Raw genomic sequence first — 20,224 nt, forward strand, 5'->3', positions numbered from 1 at the left:
TATCTATCTATATAGATATATATATAGATATATAGATATATAGATATATATAGATATATATATATATACAGTATATAAACTAATTTTGCAAAGGACCAGCACACTGTTTTCTCAAATATTCAAAGTGTTTTTATTTTTCACATCACAGTGCCAGTGGAGGCACTGTGATGTGAAAAATAAAAACACTTTGAATATTTGAGAAAACAGTGTGCTGGTCCTTTGCAAAATTCGTATATGTATAGTTTTGACCAAGCACCTGGAAAGTGGATTAGGTGACGGAGTGGCGGTATCACTTGTATTGTCTTTTTATATATATATATATATATATATATATATATATATATATATATATATATATATATATATATATATATTCGATGCAGGGATCAGCACACTCTAGTAAAGGTGAATTAAAGTGTTTTTATTTGTAACACAGCATTGTTACAATGTTGTGTAGCATTGGACAATGCTGTGTAACAAATAAAAACAAATTCACCTTTACTAGAGTGTGCTGATCCCTGCATCTATTGTATCATTCCAATTGATCGTGCACCTCGCCTGCGACAAGGACAGAGTGCGGACACCCATGCATCTTTATATATATATATATATATATATATATATATATATATATATATATATATATATATATATATACAGTGGTGTGAAAAACTATTTGCCCCCTTCCTGATTTCTTATTCTTTTGTATGTTTGTCACACTTAAATGTTTCTGCTCATCAAAAACCGTTAACTATTAGTCAAAGATAACATAATTGAACACAAAATGCAATTTTTAAATGAAGGTTTACGTTATTAAGGGAGAAAAAAAACTCCAAATCTACATGGGCCTGTGTGAAAAAGTGATTGCCCCCCTTGTTAAAAAATAACTTAACTGTGCTTTATCACACCTGAGTTCAATTTCAAAGGTTATAAAGCCATTTCTAAAGCTTTGGGACTCCAGCGAACCACAGTGAGAGCCATTATCCACAAATGGCAAAAACATGGAACAGTGGTGAACCTTCCCAGGAGTGGCCAGCTGACCAAAATGACCCCAAGAGCGCAGAGACAACTCATCCGAGAGGCCACAAAAGACCCCAGGACAACATCTAAAGAACTGCAGGCCTCACTTGCCTCAATTAAGGTCAGTGTTCACGACTCCACCATAAGAAAGAGACTGGGCAAAAACGGCCTGCATGGCAGATTTCCAAGGCGCAAACCACTTTTAAGCAAAAAGAACATTAAGGCTCGTCTCAATTTTGCTAAAAAACATCTCAATGATTGCCAAGACTTTTGGGAAAATACCTTGTGGACCGACGAGACAAAAGTTGAACTTTTTGGACAAAAGTTGAACTTTTTGGACAAAAGTTGAACTTTTTGGACAAAAGTTGAACTTTTTGGACAAAAGTTGAACTTTTTGGACAAAAGTTGAACTTTTTGGACAAAAGTTGAACTTTTTGGAAGGTGCGCGTCCCGTTACATCTGGCGTAAAAGTAACACAGCATTTCAGAAAAAGAACATCATACCAACAGTAAAATATGGTGGTGGTAGTGTGATGGTCTGGGGTTGTTTTGCTGCTTCAGGACCTGGAAGACTTGCTGTGATAGATGGAACCATGAATTCTACTGTCTACCAAAAAATCCTGAAGGAGAATGTCCGGCCATCTGTTCGTCAACTTAAGCTGAAGCGATCTTGGGTGCTGCAGCAGGACAATGACCCAAAACACACCAGCAAATCCACCTCTGAATGGCGAACCACAGTGAGAGCCATTATCCACAAATGGCAAAAACATGGAACAGTGGTGAACCTTCCCAGGAGTGGCCGGCCGACCAAAATTACCCCAAGAGCGCAGAGACAACTCATCCGAGAGGCCACAAAAGACCCCAGGACAACATCTAAAGAACTGCAGGCCTCACTTGCCTCAATTAAGGTCAGTGTTCACGACTCCACCATAAGAAAGAGACTGGGCAAAAACGGCCTGCATGGCAGATTTCCAAGGCGCAAACCACTTTTAAGCAAGAAGAACATTAAGGCTCGTCTCAATTTTGCTAAAAAACATCTCAATGATTGCCAAGACTTTTGGGAAAATACCTTGTGGACCGACGAGACAAAAGTTGAACTTTTTGGACAAAAGTTGAACTTTTTGGACAAAAGTTGAACTTTTTGGAAGGTGCGCGTCCCGTTACATCTGGCGTAAACGTAACACAGCATTTCAGAAAAAGAACATCATACCAACAGTAAAATATGGTGGTGGTAGTGTGATGGTCTGGGGTTGTTTTGCTGCTTCAGGACCTGGAAGACTTGCTGTGATAGATGGAACCATGAATACTACTGTCTACCAAAAAATCCTGAAGGAGAATGTCCGGCCATCTGTTCGTCAACTCAAGCTGAAGCGATCTTGGGTGCTGCAGCAGGACAATGACCCAAAACACACCAGCAAATCCACCTCTGAATGGCTGAAGAAAAACAAAATGAAGACTTTGGAGTGGCCTAGTCAAAGTCCTGACCTGAATCCTATTGAGATGTTGTGGCATGACCTTAAAAAGGCGGTTCATGCTAGAAAACCCTCAAATAAAGCTGAATTACAACAATTCTGCAAAGATGAGTGGGCCAAAATTCCTCCAGAGCGCTGTAAAAGACTCGTTGCAAGTTATCGCAAACGCTTGATTGCAGTTATTGCTGCTAAGGGTGGCCCAACCAGTTATTAGGTTCAGGGGGCAATTACTTTTTCACACAGGTTTGGATTTCTTTTCTCCCTAAATAATAAAAACCCATTTAAAACACTCATTTAAAAACTGCATTTTGTGTTTACTTGTGTTATCTTTGACTAATAGTTAAATGTGTTTGATGATCAGAAACATTTTGTGTGACAAACATGCAAAAGAATAAGAAATCAGGAAGGGGGCAAATAGTTTTTCACAGCACTGTATATATATATATATATACATATATACATATATATATATATATATATATATATATATATATATATATATATATATATATATATATATATATGGAACATGCAGGAGCACTCATCAAACAAAAACACAGCATGTCTGGGTGCAGACAAACTAACAAAAAACAACTGGCTCAGAGTAACTGATTTCACTAAACAAGCAAAATAAATTCTCATGTTTCAATCACTTCCTCAGGGTTTCTCATTTTTAGAATAAGATATTGGGCAGGCTGATGTACATCCAATTCATCTTCTTCCCAGTTAATCTGCTGTTGATCGAAATGAAGAAGTCATCCTAAATGTTTTAGTAAGTCGTTCTGGAGTTAATCAAAATTAGATGTTGTCTAGCCCATAGAAAATTCCTTGACAGTCACAAATCTGTCTGTTTCTCAGTTTGTCCCTGGAATCATCACCCACCCATTGTAACACATCAGTCTGTGACAGAGAACAACAAAAGCAGCTTGAGTTTCATTAGTGCATACATTTATTTTCAGTATCCTGAACAGCAGAGAAATATTTACATAAATGAACAATAGGGGGCACATTTACTTAGCTCGAGTGAATGAATAGAATAAAAAATACTTCGAATTTCGAACGTTTTTTGTGGCTACTTCGACCATCGAATTGGCTACTTCTTCCTTCGACTACGACTTCGAATCTAACGATTCGAACTAAAAATTGTTCGACTATTCGATAGTCGAAGTACTGTCTCTTTAAAAAAAACTTTGACCACCTACTTCGCCACCTAAAACCTACCGAGCATCAATGTTAGTCTATGGGGAAGGTCCCCATAGGTTTTCCTGCCAATTTGGGATTGAAGGAAAATCGTTTGATCGATGGATTAAACTGCTATTCCTTCAATTGTTCGTTCGAATTTAACTCGGATTTAATTTCAAGGGTCGAATATCGAGGGTTAATTAACCCTCGATATTCGACCATTAGTGAATGTGCCCCCATGCGTGTTATGCACATGCCGAGAGAAAGGCACAGCAGTTTCCTGTATAATACACCTATCAGAAGACAGAGGATAAAAGTGTAATAAATATGCAGTAATGCCCAAGGGAAATCCACAGTCCATAAGGATGACTAAAAATTAAATTTGGGCTCTTTATAAATTCAGTTTTAGCTCAGGCTTACTGATAAAGAGTTTTGCCATCCTCTCATTACTTGTGAACACTGATAGATATCTGCTGCTAAAATTGCTTTTCCCTGTTTTATCAATATGCACGAGAATATCTGGATGGAAACTAAATACTGCAATATTTCACTAAATGGTAGAGAGAGAGAAAAACATACTTTTTTTTTCAAATGTACATTTCCTGATTAATTGCTGGGTAGTAAAATAAAAATATGATTACTATTTGGGGATACAATTATGAGACAGAATTATGGCAAAACATCACTACACCATATTACAGAAGTATTTATGGGGTTAGGCACATCTTTCTGTTAGTAATAAGTTATTACTAACAATATTATATGGGAACTGTAGTTTCTTTTAAAATCAATCTCAAACCTAGCCCATGAAAAATATTGCATAAAACCTGATATGAATTTAGGCTAAAATCAATAACTGTTTTTAATACATTTACACCTTTATTGAAAAACATCATATATCCAGGTCATGTCCTGTTGCACATTCCCTAGATATATATCTATATAAAAGTTCTTGGACAGCACCACCTTCCATTCAGCTACCTTGTAGCTGCCCCTATGCACGGAGATCCAATGTATACAAAATAGAACAAAAAACCAGCACCAGGGGTCTTGATAAGAAAATAGTGATATATTGTTAAAGAGAGGCAAATACTTATCTTTACATTTTTCTTAGGTCCCTGCTACAAACAGCCAAAATGCAATTCCCTACTGCTCATTTTTATGGCAGTTATATGTTCCAATATACTGTATATGTATAAAGTACAGGATTTATATATCTTGCCATTGCAATTTCTGATTGTAATCATGGAAGATTTTTTTATGTATTTCATGTATGATTCATTAGAATGTTGTACATACTGGACTTACTTTAACTCTGTATATATATATATATATATATATATATAGATAGATATAGATATATATGTGTGTGTATATATATATATATATATATATATATATATATATATATATATATATATATATATATATATATATATACTGTGAAAGGCTTTAGCACCCACTTCAAAAGTTACATACCTGGGTGCAATTCAGAAATCAAATATCCAAAGGCAGAAAAAGCTGAAGCACACCAGGAATTTCTTCAAAAAGATAAAGTGTTTATTACATCAACGTTGATCTTTTTAAAGATCATAATATAAAATTATGTATTTATGTATTATAGATTTTAATTAATATTTGTATGTATAGTTCAAGACCAGTTTACAGGGGATATAGCTGTACAGGTAAACTGGTCAAATGTTCTCTTTCATCATGGATACTGAATGTGATTTAGTTGCAGTTTTCACCAAAGGTGTGTGTTAGCTCTGATTTGTCATGGATTTTAATCTGCTGGGTTCACTAATTTCCTCTGACTGTCCATATGTCATCAATGAACAGGCGTCATCCCCATGAAAGACTCTATTCGAGTGTCTCAAAAGGTATAATGGAATCAACAAAAGTTAAACAGAAGTTCATAGAACTGCAGTTTTTTTACAAGGAAGTTACAGGAATCAGTTACATTATGCACTATTGAACTAGGACTATTTAGTATGCTAAATCCTAAATGTTTGCTGCTGTTGAATAATGGACTTTTTTTTTTATAAATATAGTGCTAATATTTGGTTTAAAAAGACTTTTGATTCATTTTTTGCTTTGTGCAGAGCTCACTTATTAATATATTCTTAGAAATAAGTTTAAGCTGCTTAAGGAAATGCAGAGCTAGTATCAGCCCTTTGTTGTCAAACTGTTGGGGAAGCAACACTGTAAAGGTCTTAACTCAATAACAATATATTGTTGTCTTGAGATTTTTGGATAAGGACCCTTTACTTGTCTATAGGTGTGTATGTACAACAGAAAAACATAGGCACATCATCAAATATGAAATACAGGAGTAGAAACGAGGAAGTGCGATCTTCATTGTCCACAGTCTCTGCTCTTCTCTTCGCAATTTGGTGTTGCTGAGTTAACCACTATTTAGAAATAAAAAATACACATTTTAAAATAAACCAACTAACAGTCCAAAATATATGCAAGTCTCAAAAAAAATCAGTCAAATATTTACATCAATTTTGGATGTCCTTACAAACCGTCTGTAAAAGAAGCCTTAACGTCTTTCATTAACCAGTTAATACAAAACACAGTATAATACAATATAATAATGAATACAGTAAAATTTCACTGTAGAGAATAGTTCAATTTTACATTAAAATCTGTCTCAATCAAAATAATATACATTTTTGGTAATTTGGTGATTATAGTTTATATTGTTAAAACCAAGATATAAGAATTTGTGAAATGTCATAATTGCCCCTTTAAACAAGAGCCAGGGGCCCACTCGTTTTTTTCCCGGTGCCCTGCCGGCTCAGTCCGACCCTGAGTAGATATCCTTGTGTAAGCCACTACATACATCAGTGTCTCATATACATACATTGCATTATAGGCTCTATGAAATGGACCCTACTTTGGCCCGAACATTATATGTAAACTTTATTATAACAATGATTACCACACTTATATATATAATGCCTACATATTCCACAGTGGTGTAAAATAAATGGGTGCACATTAGGGATGCAACAAATCCAGGATTTGGTTCGGAATTGGGCTAGGATTCAGACCTTTTCAGAAGGATTCATCCGAATCAAAGTGCCTACCTGACGCAAACAAGATTCCTTAAAAGAAAGCGAAAAAAAAATGATGTGGTTTTCTTTAACCCTTCCTGTGCCTAATTTGCATATGCAAATTTTGGTTTCAAATCTGTACTGTATTTGGCTGAATCTTCCTCAAAAGATTTAGGATTCGGCCAAACCCCCCAAAAAAAGTGGATTGGGTGCATTGCATCCAATCATTGAATATATAGATTGCACATACAAATATAGCTGATATAACAGGTAATATAGCTTTAAGTTAGCAGTGCAATATAAAAAAAAAAAAAGACAAGGGCATTTTAATGCTCAACTTACATTTGACTGTATGTTCTTGGCTGTTGTTCTGTGGAAGAAGAGACAATTTATTAGAATTTTGACAAAGTCCAATTTACTGCAAACAACAATATAGCTCTGGCAATATAGCTCTAGGATTTTTTAATGCAGTTTTGAAAATTGACAATTATTGGCATCATTTACAAAACATATGACCATTATTCCTCCCCAGAAAGTGTTCTCCAGCCTTGACCAGGGAAAAACCTGCTTTATGGTACATGATTATTTTCACTGGTACTGGGCTCACTTAGCCCATAGCATGAAAAACAGCCCAAACCATTATTCCTTCTCCACCAAACTCTACAGTAGACATTATGCATCACGACATTAGTTATAAAGGTTGCAATATTATACATGTATACATTATTATGACGCATGCAAATAGTTAGTGACAGAAAATGACCCATCACACAAGTGCCTAAAATAGAAATAAATTAGTGGAATGATTATATATGATTATTATTATAGGGCTGTCCTGTGTATAAAAAAAATAATCAAATAATCATTATCCATGTAACTGGTTACCTAGCTGCTTCATGCATTTATCCAATTCTTCCATCTTTGCCAGCAATTGTTTATTGCTCCTGTTAAGATCGCTATCTGCTGTCAGTCTCAACATTTCCATATCTTTTCTAAGTTCATCTTTCTCTTTGGTGCATGTGGTTTGCAGACCCATCACATTTCTGAAATCTTCCAAACATCTTTTCAAGGATGCTTCTGTCTCTGCTTTGCCACTCATAAGCTCAATATTAGTAATGATGTTATGCTTTATATTAGCTAGAGATGCATTTATATAGTTTGCAACTTCAGTAGGCAAAGGTTTACAGCTCTGCAGGATATTATCAAGTTGAATTCTAGATTCATAGTTGGTCACTATTGTGCTAGGCACATTCCTTGCAATGGCCAAATCAAAGTTGCGCTGGAGGCGCTGAACCTCGACATTGAACTTTTCATCAATGGATATGCACGTGCTTATAAACTTCTCAATTTCATAGGCTGAGCAAAGTCTCCTGTTTGGGAGGGTGATGCATTTCTCTTGGATGGGTGGACAATCAGGGTGATTTCTGTTGCAGCCTGCTCTACAAGCCACTAAAGACATTTCAAGTTGTTTCTTGTCATCCTCATTGGTTTTTAGGTCACCTACAGAGGACAGTTGGGTATAAAACATAGTGTTAGATGAAATATGAAAATCTACTAAAGGGAACACATTTTCCTTTTCAATACACACACACACATGTATCTGTGTTATCCACACACCAAAACACATACACACTATTGGAGCACTAACTTGCACATTTACTAAGGTTCGAATGGTAAATTAGAATTAAAGTTTTCAAATTTTTGGTCAAAACTTACAATATCGAATTTAAAACCACCAATTCGAATTCAAATTTGAATGTGAGTTTAATTACACCGCAGCATGAAAACAGTTCTAATTTGATACTTCGCCATTGAAAACCTGCCAGGTTCATGTAGAAGTCAATGGCAGAGGTCAGTTGAAGTTACTAGCCTCTGTCAGTAGATGGAGTGCATTTAAATATCTATAAATAAGCTTTATTGTTTCATGTAGGATATATAATACTTTGATTTGCAACCCCAACTTGCATTGTTGCCATTTTTCTAGAACGCAATAAAATGTATTTTATGTGCACTATCCACGATCTGTTATTACTCCCCATACTTATGTTTAGGTGCTTCCCATTTCTAAAGTCTGCCTTGTTTGGAGTGAAATGTGTTTGCATGCCTAAAATTTTCGAGTGCAACCATATTGTCAGCGTGGATATTAGTCAAATGAAAGGGTGGGCGATTAATGTAACTTAACAATTGTGAGTAGTGATGGGCGAATTTATTCGCCAGGCGCGAATTCGCGGCGAATTTGCGCGATTCGCGGCAGGCGAATAAATTCGCGAAACGCCCGCGAAAATTCGGCGCCGTTTTTTTTTCGGCGAAGCTAAAGGGCAAAAAAACGCCAATCACTAATTGTGAGATTATGGTACAGTTTATGTTACCCTCCACCTCAAAGTAATGCAGAGTGTTTGTCTCAATAGTGCACTGCTGAAATGAGCCATTTAGATCATCTGCAATATTTCAGCAGCTCATCTTATAATAGTCATGCTTATCCTTTAACATTCTCTACTTTGTTTTGGCCTGCCACTTCAAAGTTCCCATCTCAGCCACAGCCTATGTGACAAGATCAACCTGATGTTGTTTCACATGAGGAATAAAATGTACACACATGGTTATGTTTACTATTTCTATTTACATATATATAATGTATATTTCTACTGCCCTTACAATCCCCTGTAAAAAGCATCTGGCTTTAAAGGATGACCGTGTTTTTGAGGATTTCTCACCTTGGAATTTTTTGATTATTATGGATATTTTAATTTCATATTCTTTGTCCTTTTCTCTTATCAGTCTGTTTAACTGTGGAAAAAGAAGAAATTGTGAGTTCTGTCTGTTGCAGTCGAAAATACAGTATGCGTGCATTCAAAGAAATAACATGATTAAACATGCAGATAAAACACAAAAATACGAGAAAAAAAAATCAATCTTACACCTTTCTTGGCACCCACTTATATTTTCCCATTCTTGGGGTATATTAAGTTTTTGATAAATATACCCCCTTATCTTTGCTTTCTTCCTCTGGACCATAGCATGTTTTTTCACCAATCAGATTCTCTAATGTGCTTTAATATAACTCAATTTGCTGTTTCTCAGTTGCCTGTTTTGAACTTTTTTAGGATATTACGTTTCCAGATAATAGATCCTATACCTGTACAAAGCATTTGCTTTTATACTCTTTTATTCTCTCTTTGGGTTCTAGTAAGTAAAGGTAAATACTAAGTAAAGCATGCATTGTCACTTATAACTGATGTAATTGCTCATCTCTCAAATCATCTTTCAATATCTTTTTACTGAAATGTTCATTCATTAATGCCTACACTATCAAACCTTCCAACATTTGAAAAATGCAAAGAGGGTCAAAAACATTAGCCATGAAAATTCCCAGCTTTCTTTGACCAGGCCCATTTTGTGACAGGACCAACTAATTACCATGTAAATTTTAAAAAAATTGGCAGGCTATAAAAGTTTGAACACATTTCTGGGCGTTTTAGGACCATGTTTTAGGTGTTCATAACAGTTTTGCTAATGAAGGTGAGTCACAGTTCTTCCAAGAGACCTGCTTATCTTAAATAGGTACAATTGTATCTTTGCTTATCTTAAATTGTTACAAATGTATTGAAGTACAGGTGCTGAGAATTCTGGGCTCTGCCAAAAAGCCTCTTATTTTAATTAAGTTTCAGAAACCTTTTCCGGCATCAGCGCAGGAGATCAAAAGAGAAACTCTGGACATATAGGTAATAAACACGGGACTGCAGGCTGAGCTGTCGAAATCGGGACTGTCCCGCAGAAAACAGGACAGTTAGGAGGTATACACTATAGCTGGGTACAATATAAATTTGTGTCAAAAAGCTAGACATAAAATAGTGCAAATAAAACAGTAGCATAATAGTAACATCATAATGCTAATATTCAATAATTAAACAAGATCTTTATGCACAGTGAAAAAAAACATTTAAAAGAAATGACATTACAGACTCAATAAATATTAGGATAACTAGGAGGCCTCAAACAGCAACATATAACATATTTGATTGTAGGACTGAGTAAGGCACAGAACAAACTATAATATTGTCTACAACTTTTGTTTTATTCAATAATATCCAAGAAAACCGAGCAGCTGTCAAATAACCCCTTTCTTGTTAAAGCAGTTAAATACATTAGCTTTTGTTTCATTACATTCCAGAAGAAATGAGACTGACTGAGCATCAAAGAAAAAGAAGGCTATAGCCTAGATAAAATCATTCTAATTGCTAGGCCCAATCCAATTTTCAGAAACAAGAGATTCCTTTGAGAATAAAGTAAATTATTAGACTGAATATCATTTTCTGTATATTCAGATAAATGTTTCTGCAGTCATCTTTAAAAATATAGTATCTATATCAGAGTACTAATATGTCATAGAAATGTAATTCATTCTATTTTAAGAATCTGGACTCATTGATGCAGTACCACTTAATACAGGGCTGTCCTTGTCTGGAGGAGGCCATGGTGTAAAAATGTATCTCAGACAGAAACCCCTGATACTGCTGAAATAAATCACATTTTAAATGAATACTCAATCAAGTGAGACTTTTACAAAAAAAAGCAGCAGAATGGTTTATTTATCACATGCTTTATAGACCTTTAGTGAATAGACTCCTCTGTTGTCCATTCCTCTGTTTTAATTGCTACTTAAGAAATATCCAGAGCTGGGGCACAGGCATACAAACAGGGGTATTCATTAAAATCGAACCATACTATGTTACCTTTTAGGATCCACAGGTCATTGGCAGTAGAAAACTCTCTTACAGAATATTCAATGTAAATGCAAGCAGCTTTCAGGTTTCAAGATATTATGAAAATACATTTGAAAATATTAAATGGTTAGTGAATCCAGGGGAGTGATGGAGCTGGGGCAAGTCCCCACAGCAAGGGTGTTGTTAGAAGACCCTGGAACTCTTTGCAAATTTTGGTACAGGCTCACCATCTTTGTTTCCCAAATTCTTATATCTGCAATTTTAATCTAAACACATCTTGCCTATATCCTGTATTACTACATGTGGAATTGTTAACTGGCCCATTTACAGTAGTTATTCCTGTTCCCCTAGGTCCAATACCTGGTTGTAGTTGAATTCCATAAAATCACTCAATCTATGCCCCTGGATTATACAACTCTAGTTATGGCTCTGGATTATACATTACTAGCTAATGCACTGGATTATACATCTCTAGCTATGGCACTGGATTATGTGACTCTAGCTCCGGCTCTGGATTATACAACTCTCGATATGGCCCTGAAGTATATGAGTCCACCTGTGGCCCTGGATTATACGATTTAATCTATGGCCTGGATTATACAACTCCAAATATGACCCTCTGTTATACAACCCTCAGTGTGGCCCCGGATAATATGACTTATGATTTCCCTTTATGATCTACATCCATAAAAACAACATTAGCATTTTTTTCCATGGAAAATATTACTTCATATAGAATTATGAGAAAATGTATATTGCTATATTTATTTCTATTTCTTATGTAACCATAACGCAATAAATATTTGAATGAAAAGCATGAAACAGGAGGGTGATTTGGTCAAGCTGTTGACAGTGTCTTGAGATCTACTGATCACCAGCTAAAGGTCTACTGGTAGATCCCCATCTACCTTTTGGGCACCCCTGCCTTAGCAGTTACTGGTTGAATGTTCTACTTTGAGTAAGAATGAGAGATAACCATACTTGTGCCAATTTTAGATTGCCAAACTACCTCACAGATGTATATAAAGTAGTGTGTTTGGCCATTGCCAAAGTACTGGTGAGACATGAATTGGGCTTCTTTTTGGTTCTCTTTAATTAATATTTTTAAAATTAGTTTTTTAGTGTCAGTATAACGTTAATAAACCTAATTAATTTAAATCTGCCAAGAAACAAAAAGACAGTTACAGCTGTTGCATAAGACCAGTGGTCCCCAACCAGTAGCTCGCGAGCAACATGTTGCTCTCCAACTCCTTAGATGTTGCTCTCAGGGTCCTTAAAGCAGGTGTTTATTTTTAAATTCCTGGCTTGGAGGCAAGTTTTGGTTGTATAAAAACTAAGTATAGTGCCAAATAGAGCCTCCTGAAGGCTACCAGTCCACATAGGGGCTACCAAATAGCCAATCACATGCTTATTTTGCACCCCAAGGGACTTTTTTTTATGCTTGTGTTGCTCCCCAACTTTTTTTACATTTGAATGTGGCTCACAGGTAAAAAAGGTTGGGGACCCCTGCATAAGACACTACTTCTTGTCCAGGTGCAGTAACCCATTCCAACCAATCAGTAGGTCGTCTTCGCTGGTCACATGTTTAAAAGCAAGTCTCCTGGACAAACTTAGCGCATATTATTAGATTTGGGGGGGGGAAATGTGAAGAAAACGTGAATACTTCTGTATTGACAAATTGTGAAAAAGAATGAACACTAGCACAAAAGATGTTTATCTCTAGCTATGTGTTGATGTCACTTTAAATAAACAGAAACCAATTCAGTAAACTATGATCTCAATATTCTCTATGCCAAACATTTTTTTTTTGCCAGACAGCTTTCAATCCCACAATATGTAACCTATAACCCATAGACTCCATGGCATTCTGTAACCTGATTTTGTATGCTCTATGGCACCTTACGAGCTCACAAGGGTCAATTGTATGCTAATTGTGTTTCACTTTTTTGAACTACGTAAGTTTTTACAGTTAGTATTTTAGTAAATGTCATATTTATATGAGTATAATTTATGCATGTTTATTGCATACAGGTGCTGCACATATTTTACAGTATGGGTTCCCTACAAAGGGTTTCACATTGTGTAAAAGCCTGACAGCACCTGATCAGTTCCAACAACAGACAGGCTGTGACATATTAAAACTGTTTGATAGATAGGGGGATCACTGCTGCACCCAACACATACAAGCTAAGTCAGTTCTTCTGTAAAGGGAGATCGGTTAGAGGAACCCATACCACCTCCCCAACTATGAAATATTTAGGTACCTCCTTTTTTGTAAAGGGGTAATAAAAAATGCCATTTGTAATAAACAAGCATAAAATAAACACCGGTATAGTATATTTTATCCAGAATGCTTGGCACCTTGTGTGTTTTGGAGAAGGGATCTCTCTGCAATTTGGATCTCCATACCTTAAGTCTGCTAAACATTAATTAAACCCAATATGATTCACGAGAAAAATGAAATTATTTAAAAAAAATAAAAAGTATTTGCTTAAAATGGACTCTATGGAAGATGGCTTTCCCATAACTCAGAACTTTGTGGATAATGGCTTTTTGGATAATGAATCCCATACCTGTACATATAGATTTTAAACTGAGATTTATTTTAGTAAAACACATTTAATTAAATGTGAACCTTGATGTGGGCATATAGTAACTATACAGAGGAAAATATGCTAGGGGGTAATTTAACTCCTTAATAACCCCCTAGATGTTAAAACTGATGTAATTGATGTCATTTTGGATGCATTTGTGGGATGTATCTCTAAACCATACAGCTTACACTGTATAGATTAGATAATATAGGTATCCGAAACTCCTACTACTTAACACCAAAATAAAAAGATTACCCTTGTAGTAGAAGATCGACTTATTAGTGAATTTTGGCACAACACAGTGCAACATATTATCCAGGGGAAAAATATATACAGTATTTCAGTAATACCTGCTCTGCTTAAAGGCAATCCTACTTGAAATCAAAGCCTGAATTTAGCAGACTATGCATTTTATTAATAAGTCAGAGGCTTGTTTAAAAATCAACACTTGATTTTAATTCCTTTTTCGGAAAACCTGTAAATAAACTTTGCAACTTTCTACTAGATCATTTCTTATTGCATTACATAGACAAAACATATACCATCATCTATTTAGCATATGCACTCACCAATGTATTCAACGCTGTTAAATTTTCCATCTTGGCTTTTGTGTTTTGCAGCTCAACAATGCCAAAGTCCCTCTCCTTTGTTGTAGTGTTGAACTTCATATTAAGTTGGCCATATCTGTTCAGCAGAACCCTGTGTTCAAAGATCTGTTTCTGGTAGAGAGATTCCAAAGACTCTAACCTTGCCTCTATGCCCTCATTAGTAGTGCCATAGATCATGAAAAGCACCAGCCCGAGGATAATAAGAAATTGAATTAGAGATGCGAAAAGAAAAAAGTATTTCAAATAATACCAGCAGCTCTTCTGGTTAGACGTGAGCTTGTCTTTGGATTCTAGTCCAAATTTGGCCATTGCATAGCTGGAATCCATGGTGTAACCATCAAATGTTAATGACTGTTTGCCAGTGTCTAATATTATTGATCTTGCTCTTCTTCTACCTTCTAAAAAACTGAATATGGAACTCTGAAATACAGGTCTTTATCTGTTAAACATATCCTGACACATAACAAGTGCCTAGGCTGCTTATCTTTGAGACAACATTAATCATGTTTACTTAGTAGAAGTCTGACAGACTGGGTGGGGTCTGCCATATTAATTCCTCTGTTGGGCTGTTTATATTAGTTCCTTAAAACATTTTCAGACTTCGGCTCCTTCCTGCTAGTCAGGATGCCCTGACATCCTTTACTGTGTCATAACAACCCACTGTGAGATAAGACCTATTGTTATCATTTTAATGGACAAGACACATATTCACGCTCTGGAACAGAAGCACCCCTCATTCTACCACTCCCTCTATACTTTACACTTTACTAATCATATCTGGTTTATATCTGCAGATATTGCAATTGGAAATGTTACTTTATTTTGAATTATCACTTGGAGGAATTTATACAACTAGATTATAACTGGAAAATGAAATATTTGAAACATAATATGTGATCCTGTAGGATGATATTTGGACCTTTAAAATCATCCTGGCATAGAGATCCAAAACCACCGTGCATTATTGTATTGATAACTTGCTTTTCTCTACTGGTTTTTATAGTAATTCTTTTTTCTTTTAGAGAATGTACCAAAGTTAACCATCCTGTTGCCTGGTTGACCCACATATTTTATATGTAAATATGCTGCAAAAGGAAAAGTTGTATTCCACACAACAGTTTCAGAACACAACAGTTTCAGTCCCTCAAGCAATTTTGTGTACTTTTAGACAACACTATGGGACCTCTGTATGTAAAGGCATAAGCACCACAGGGATTGTGTGAGTAAAATGATTAGTTGAGGTATTTTCTCAAGTGCATAACCTTACCTTTTAGACACTGAATCACATCTACCACACTTTTATTCAGACCCTGCTGCAAGGATGCCACATCCTGGATGGATTTAAGTGGCCTATTGCTATCTACAAATGCCTGCCCTGATTGCAAGGCTCACCCTAAAGTTGTTAATGAACAATTGAAATTAAAGTGGACCCAATACAGGTCTCTGTGGAACCCTCTGTACAAGTTCTTGTATCCAGTCATCTATCCATGTACAAATTGTATTATTAAGTGGGAGCATAGACATTTCAAATATACTTGGTATGCAGTTCTTACCCGTTAACCTCTGTCCTTTTTTGCCGTCACCCTAGTCGTCTTCTTCCTTCACAAAGCCTGACCTTAAGACCGAGAGACCAAACTGCTCCCATGCAGTTACTCATAGCAACCAATAAGATCTTTGCTTTCCTTTCTAACTTAAACTAGACTGAATACCTGAGTTATTTTAGTGACAGTTTGTAACCATTTTAAGCATGGTTGACAACATATAAAAATTATTTTTAAGGGAAAGCGTATATCATGCACTTCCACGCCATTTTGGAAGAGCACTAAAAAAAACACTCCCATCATAAATACTATAATTTATATGCATGATCATTACAATTATACTACATTATAATAATGCATGTCAATAGCTATAAGTGCAAACTAATCAGAACTGATTTCTATTCATAACATTTGCGATTCTTCCAGGCATTCATTCATCTGACATTCATCAGCCACATTGCCAAAGGGAAAAAATTACCCGAGGGACTGTCCCTGTAGGTGCTGTTAAATAAACTGAGCTAATACCAGGGATAAACTTAATGGCAACTCTTATAGGCCAGAACAGCTTTGCAGGTAGCATATATTGGTTTCCAGTTTCAAAGAAATATTGAATATTACTGGTTATCTGAACTGGGCTTCTGTAATAAAAAGTACTATGTTTGCCAAGGGACAGTAACCCATAGCAGCCAATCAGCAGGTAGCATTTACTGGCGACCTGTTGAAAACCCAAACATCTTATTAGTTGCTATAGGATACTGCTTCTGGGCAAACTTAGTGCCTTTTATTACATGTAAATCAAACAGGCCTCTGTAGAATAAAGGGCTTATGTCGTTTTAGCTGAAAATGGTGGACGATTTATTATTTGCCGAAAAGCTTAAAATGCAAAAAGGAGCGAGAGTTCATGCAAATTTTACAAAACTATTAGTAGACAAGTTAGAGTAAATCTTGAGCAGCACTGTCCAACATTTTTTTTGTAAAAAATGTCCAGGGACATAAGAAATTATAATAGTTTTATTCACTTATTTGCCACTAGATGTCGTTAGAAACCATTGTATGGGCACTGTGCACTACAATGAGAGCTGGCAACATTTAAAATCGTTTTTAATTTACCTTTTGAAGTTGTCTAACAGAAACACTAAATGTCTTAAGAATGGGGTAAATGAAATCCCTGCTTCCTCTTTTAACTAGGTATCAAAGGGCCCTGATGCAATACTGAATTACAGTCACTTATTAATGAAATCAAACACCTACGACCCCAGTGAGCACGTTTCTTAATCCCACCCTTCTTTTCAACTATATCTCAGTTAAGGGGGGTGCTTATTAATTTAGGATCCCCCCAGTTGTAGCTGCAACCTCTGCAGCTACACCAATGGGAAGGATGCAACCTACCTGCAGGTGTTAGTTCCCTATGGAAGAATTTCTGTAGCGTCACTGAATGCTTGTAACAATATAAGATGAATTTCCACTTTGTTTTTTTTTTTAAAAGGTTTTTATTTTGAATTTTCAAACAATAAACAAACAAATATTAAACCCCACACTACCTTACTAAAATTAATTGAGATCTAATTATATAAGTGCTTAGTGCTATTATAAACATATGCTTAGTTCTCAATCAATTTAGCACCAACATACAATTAATGGTATTTCAATCGATTGTGTTAATACAAATAATTATGATTAAAGTGCTTAAGTGCTATAAATTAGGTGCCGTAACCTTCAACAAAATGTATCTACACACAATTGATGAATAATCTAAAAGTTCATGGTTCTTATATGAATTAAATAAGGTGCTAGTGCTGTAGTTATAATTTTAAAGTGAGTTCATGGTATCAAACAATTAAAAATAAAGCGTCAGCAATTCATGAATAAAAGTTAGAAATGAGAAAATAGTATAGAGGTGGAGTTGTCCCGAAGAAACTAGCTGCGTTGTTCTAAGCCCTGGGACACCACACGTGGGAGGAAGGCAGAACACTGAGGACTGTGGTCTCGTTACTACGTTTAACTGTCTTATAAGGAGAGCTAACTTTGCTATAAAACCAACAAATCCTCAGTGCCTTAGAGATAAAAGAGAATAAAGGGAATGAATGCTGCGCTAGTAGCGCTACAATTCCATTAAATTTCTCTGGATCCGAGATTCAATTAAAGTTTAAAAAGGTAAGATTTCAATAATGAGCTTTTTTTTAAAAAAAAAAAAGGTTTGAAGGCTCGTCGTCGTACGTTTCGCTTACGCTTTATCAAGGCATAAAATAAAGCGTAAGTGTAAGCGAAACGTACGTTTTTTTATTATTGAAATCTTACCTTTTTAAACTTTAATTGAATCTCGGATCCAGAGAAATTTAATGGAATTGTAGCGCTATTAGCGTAGCATTCATTCCCTTTATTCTCTTTTTTATATTTATATATTATACCATACAACTGGTGCACTCTAAACTGTACTCAAATGCCTGGGTGCCGGTCAACACGTTAGTATAGTAGAAAACAAACAAACCGCACTCCAAGGACTTTGTGTCTCAAAAGCCAAGTGAAGGTTTATTCTTGCTCAACGTTTCGGCACTCCAACTGAGGCTGTCTTCACCTTCCAAAAGACGGCCTCAGTTGGAGTGCCGAAACGTTGAGCAAGAATAAACCTTCACTTGGCTTTTAAGACACAAAATCCTTGGAGTGCGGTTTGTTTGTTTTCTACTATATCTTTATATCTATATCTATCTATATATATAGATAGATGCAGAGCTACTGGGGAGTCTTTGGAGACACAGATCTTTACTGCTAAAGGACTGTGGTTGCCTTGCGCTGGTAGAGAAGCCTAAAAAATAATGTACAACTTTTCTGCACTACTTTAGTTAGGCTTTAGTTCTCCATTAAGATCTTGTGTTATGGGATTCCTGATGCACTTACAGAAAGGAATGGTGCTTTTATGCAAAAATACAGGTGCATATGCAGCACACATTGAGTACATAGGGGAAATGCTGCCAGAATTGTTCACTTGTTGGAGTTTCTGATAACACTCCAACATGTGCCCCATTGTGCTTAAGTCTTAAACAGGAGACTGTTTGGTAACAAACTAAAAAATCTAAAAAAATTGTGGTGCAAACAAAGAATTTTGTGTTAATTCGGACTGAGCACACAGTTTTTAAAAACAAGTTTAAGTTGAGCACACAAGGTACATTTTTTTGCACACATAACCGAGAAGCAATTAGAGGAAACTTTGGATAGAGGAGAAACTTTTTTGGCCTAAGTAATATCTTGTAACAATACGAAGATTTTGTGACAGGTGCTTTCTCAGCCCAGGCACAGGCAGGGAGAGCTATTCTTGGTTAGGAGACTTAAATCTCCCACACATAACACACAGTTCACTCCTTATCATGAAGTCTCCAGTGCCAGCCATAGTCTGGAATACACTAGCAAACAGACTTTAAAGGGATACTGTCATGGGAAAAAAAAAAATCAAAATGAATCAGGGGCAGCTGGGAAATTGACAAAATGTCTAGCTCCATGTCAGATTTCAAAATTGAACATAAAAAAATCTGTTTGCTCCTTTGAGAAATGGATTTCAGTGCAGAATTCAGCTGGAGTAGCACTATTAACTGATGTGTTTTGAAAAAAACATGTTTTCCGATGACAGGATCCCTTTAACAATGAAGTGGCCACCCAGCCACTTAACATTCCCCCTATTCATCTGGTGTGTACAGCGCTGCATTGATCAAACTTCTCCCACTGCATCACTTGCAGTGCCCATAGATTTTTTTCCAATCAACACCTGAATGCTATATTGGTGCATAATTGCCTTTGGGGTTAGTCGGGGGCACATGCTGCCCTTGCTAGCTAACCATGCTGCCTATCTCCTATCTCACACCTTAACAACACACAGTCTACCCAACTAGGCTGGTTTCCAAGGTATGTCCTGCCTTTGAAAAGACACCTCCTCTCTAGTAGATTTCAGGTTAAATCCTCTAAGGGCAAACCTTGTGTGTGTTGGTACACCTGCTGGGCAAATGAAACACTGTCATACCTATTTCTATCAC

At 36.0% G+C, this 20,224-nt stretch overlaps 1 protein-coding gene across 2 annotated transcripts; it reads right to left on the reverse strand.

Moving 5' to 3' along the window:
• Positions 1-5,157: 5,157 nt before the first annotated feature.
• On the reverse strand, positions 5,158-15,194 carry LOC108703704 (plasmalemma vesicle-associated protein). Of its 2 annotated transcripts, none has more exons than XM_018239873.2 (5): positions 14,623-15,192; positions 9,450-9,522; positions 7,621-8,235; positions 7,078-7,105; positions 5,158-6,084 (listed from the first exon to the last, which is right to left on the reverse strand). In XM_018239873.2, the coding sequence occupies exons 1-5, from the start codon at positions 14,986-14,988 to the stop codon at positions 6,078-6,080; spliced, it is 1,089 nt and encodes a 362-aa protein (XP_018095362.1). In that variant the 5' UTR covers positions 14,989-15,192; the 3' UTR covers positions 5,158-6,077. The 2 variants fall into 2 exon arrangements, with proteins under 2 accessions (XP_018095362.1, XP_041435964.1); XM_041580030.1 differs by lacking the exon at positions 5,158-6,084 and adding an exon at positions 6,350-6,786 and having other exon boundaries at positions 14,623-15,194.
• Positions 15,195-20,224: the final 5,030 nt, after the last annotated feature.

The sequence above is a fragment of the Xenopus laevis genome, chromosome 1S, assembly GCF_017654675.1.
Source record: "Xenopus laevis strain J_2021 chromosome 1S, Xenopus_laevis_v10.1, whole genome shotgun sequence".
NCBI classification, from domain to species: domain Eukaryota; kingdom Metazoa; phylum Chordata; class Amphibia; order Anura; family Pipidae; genus Xenopus; species Xenopus laevis.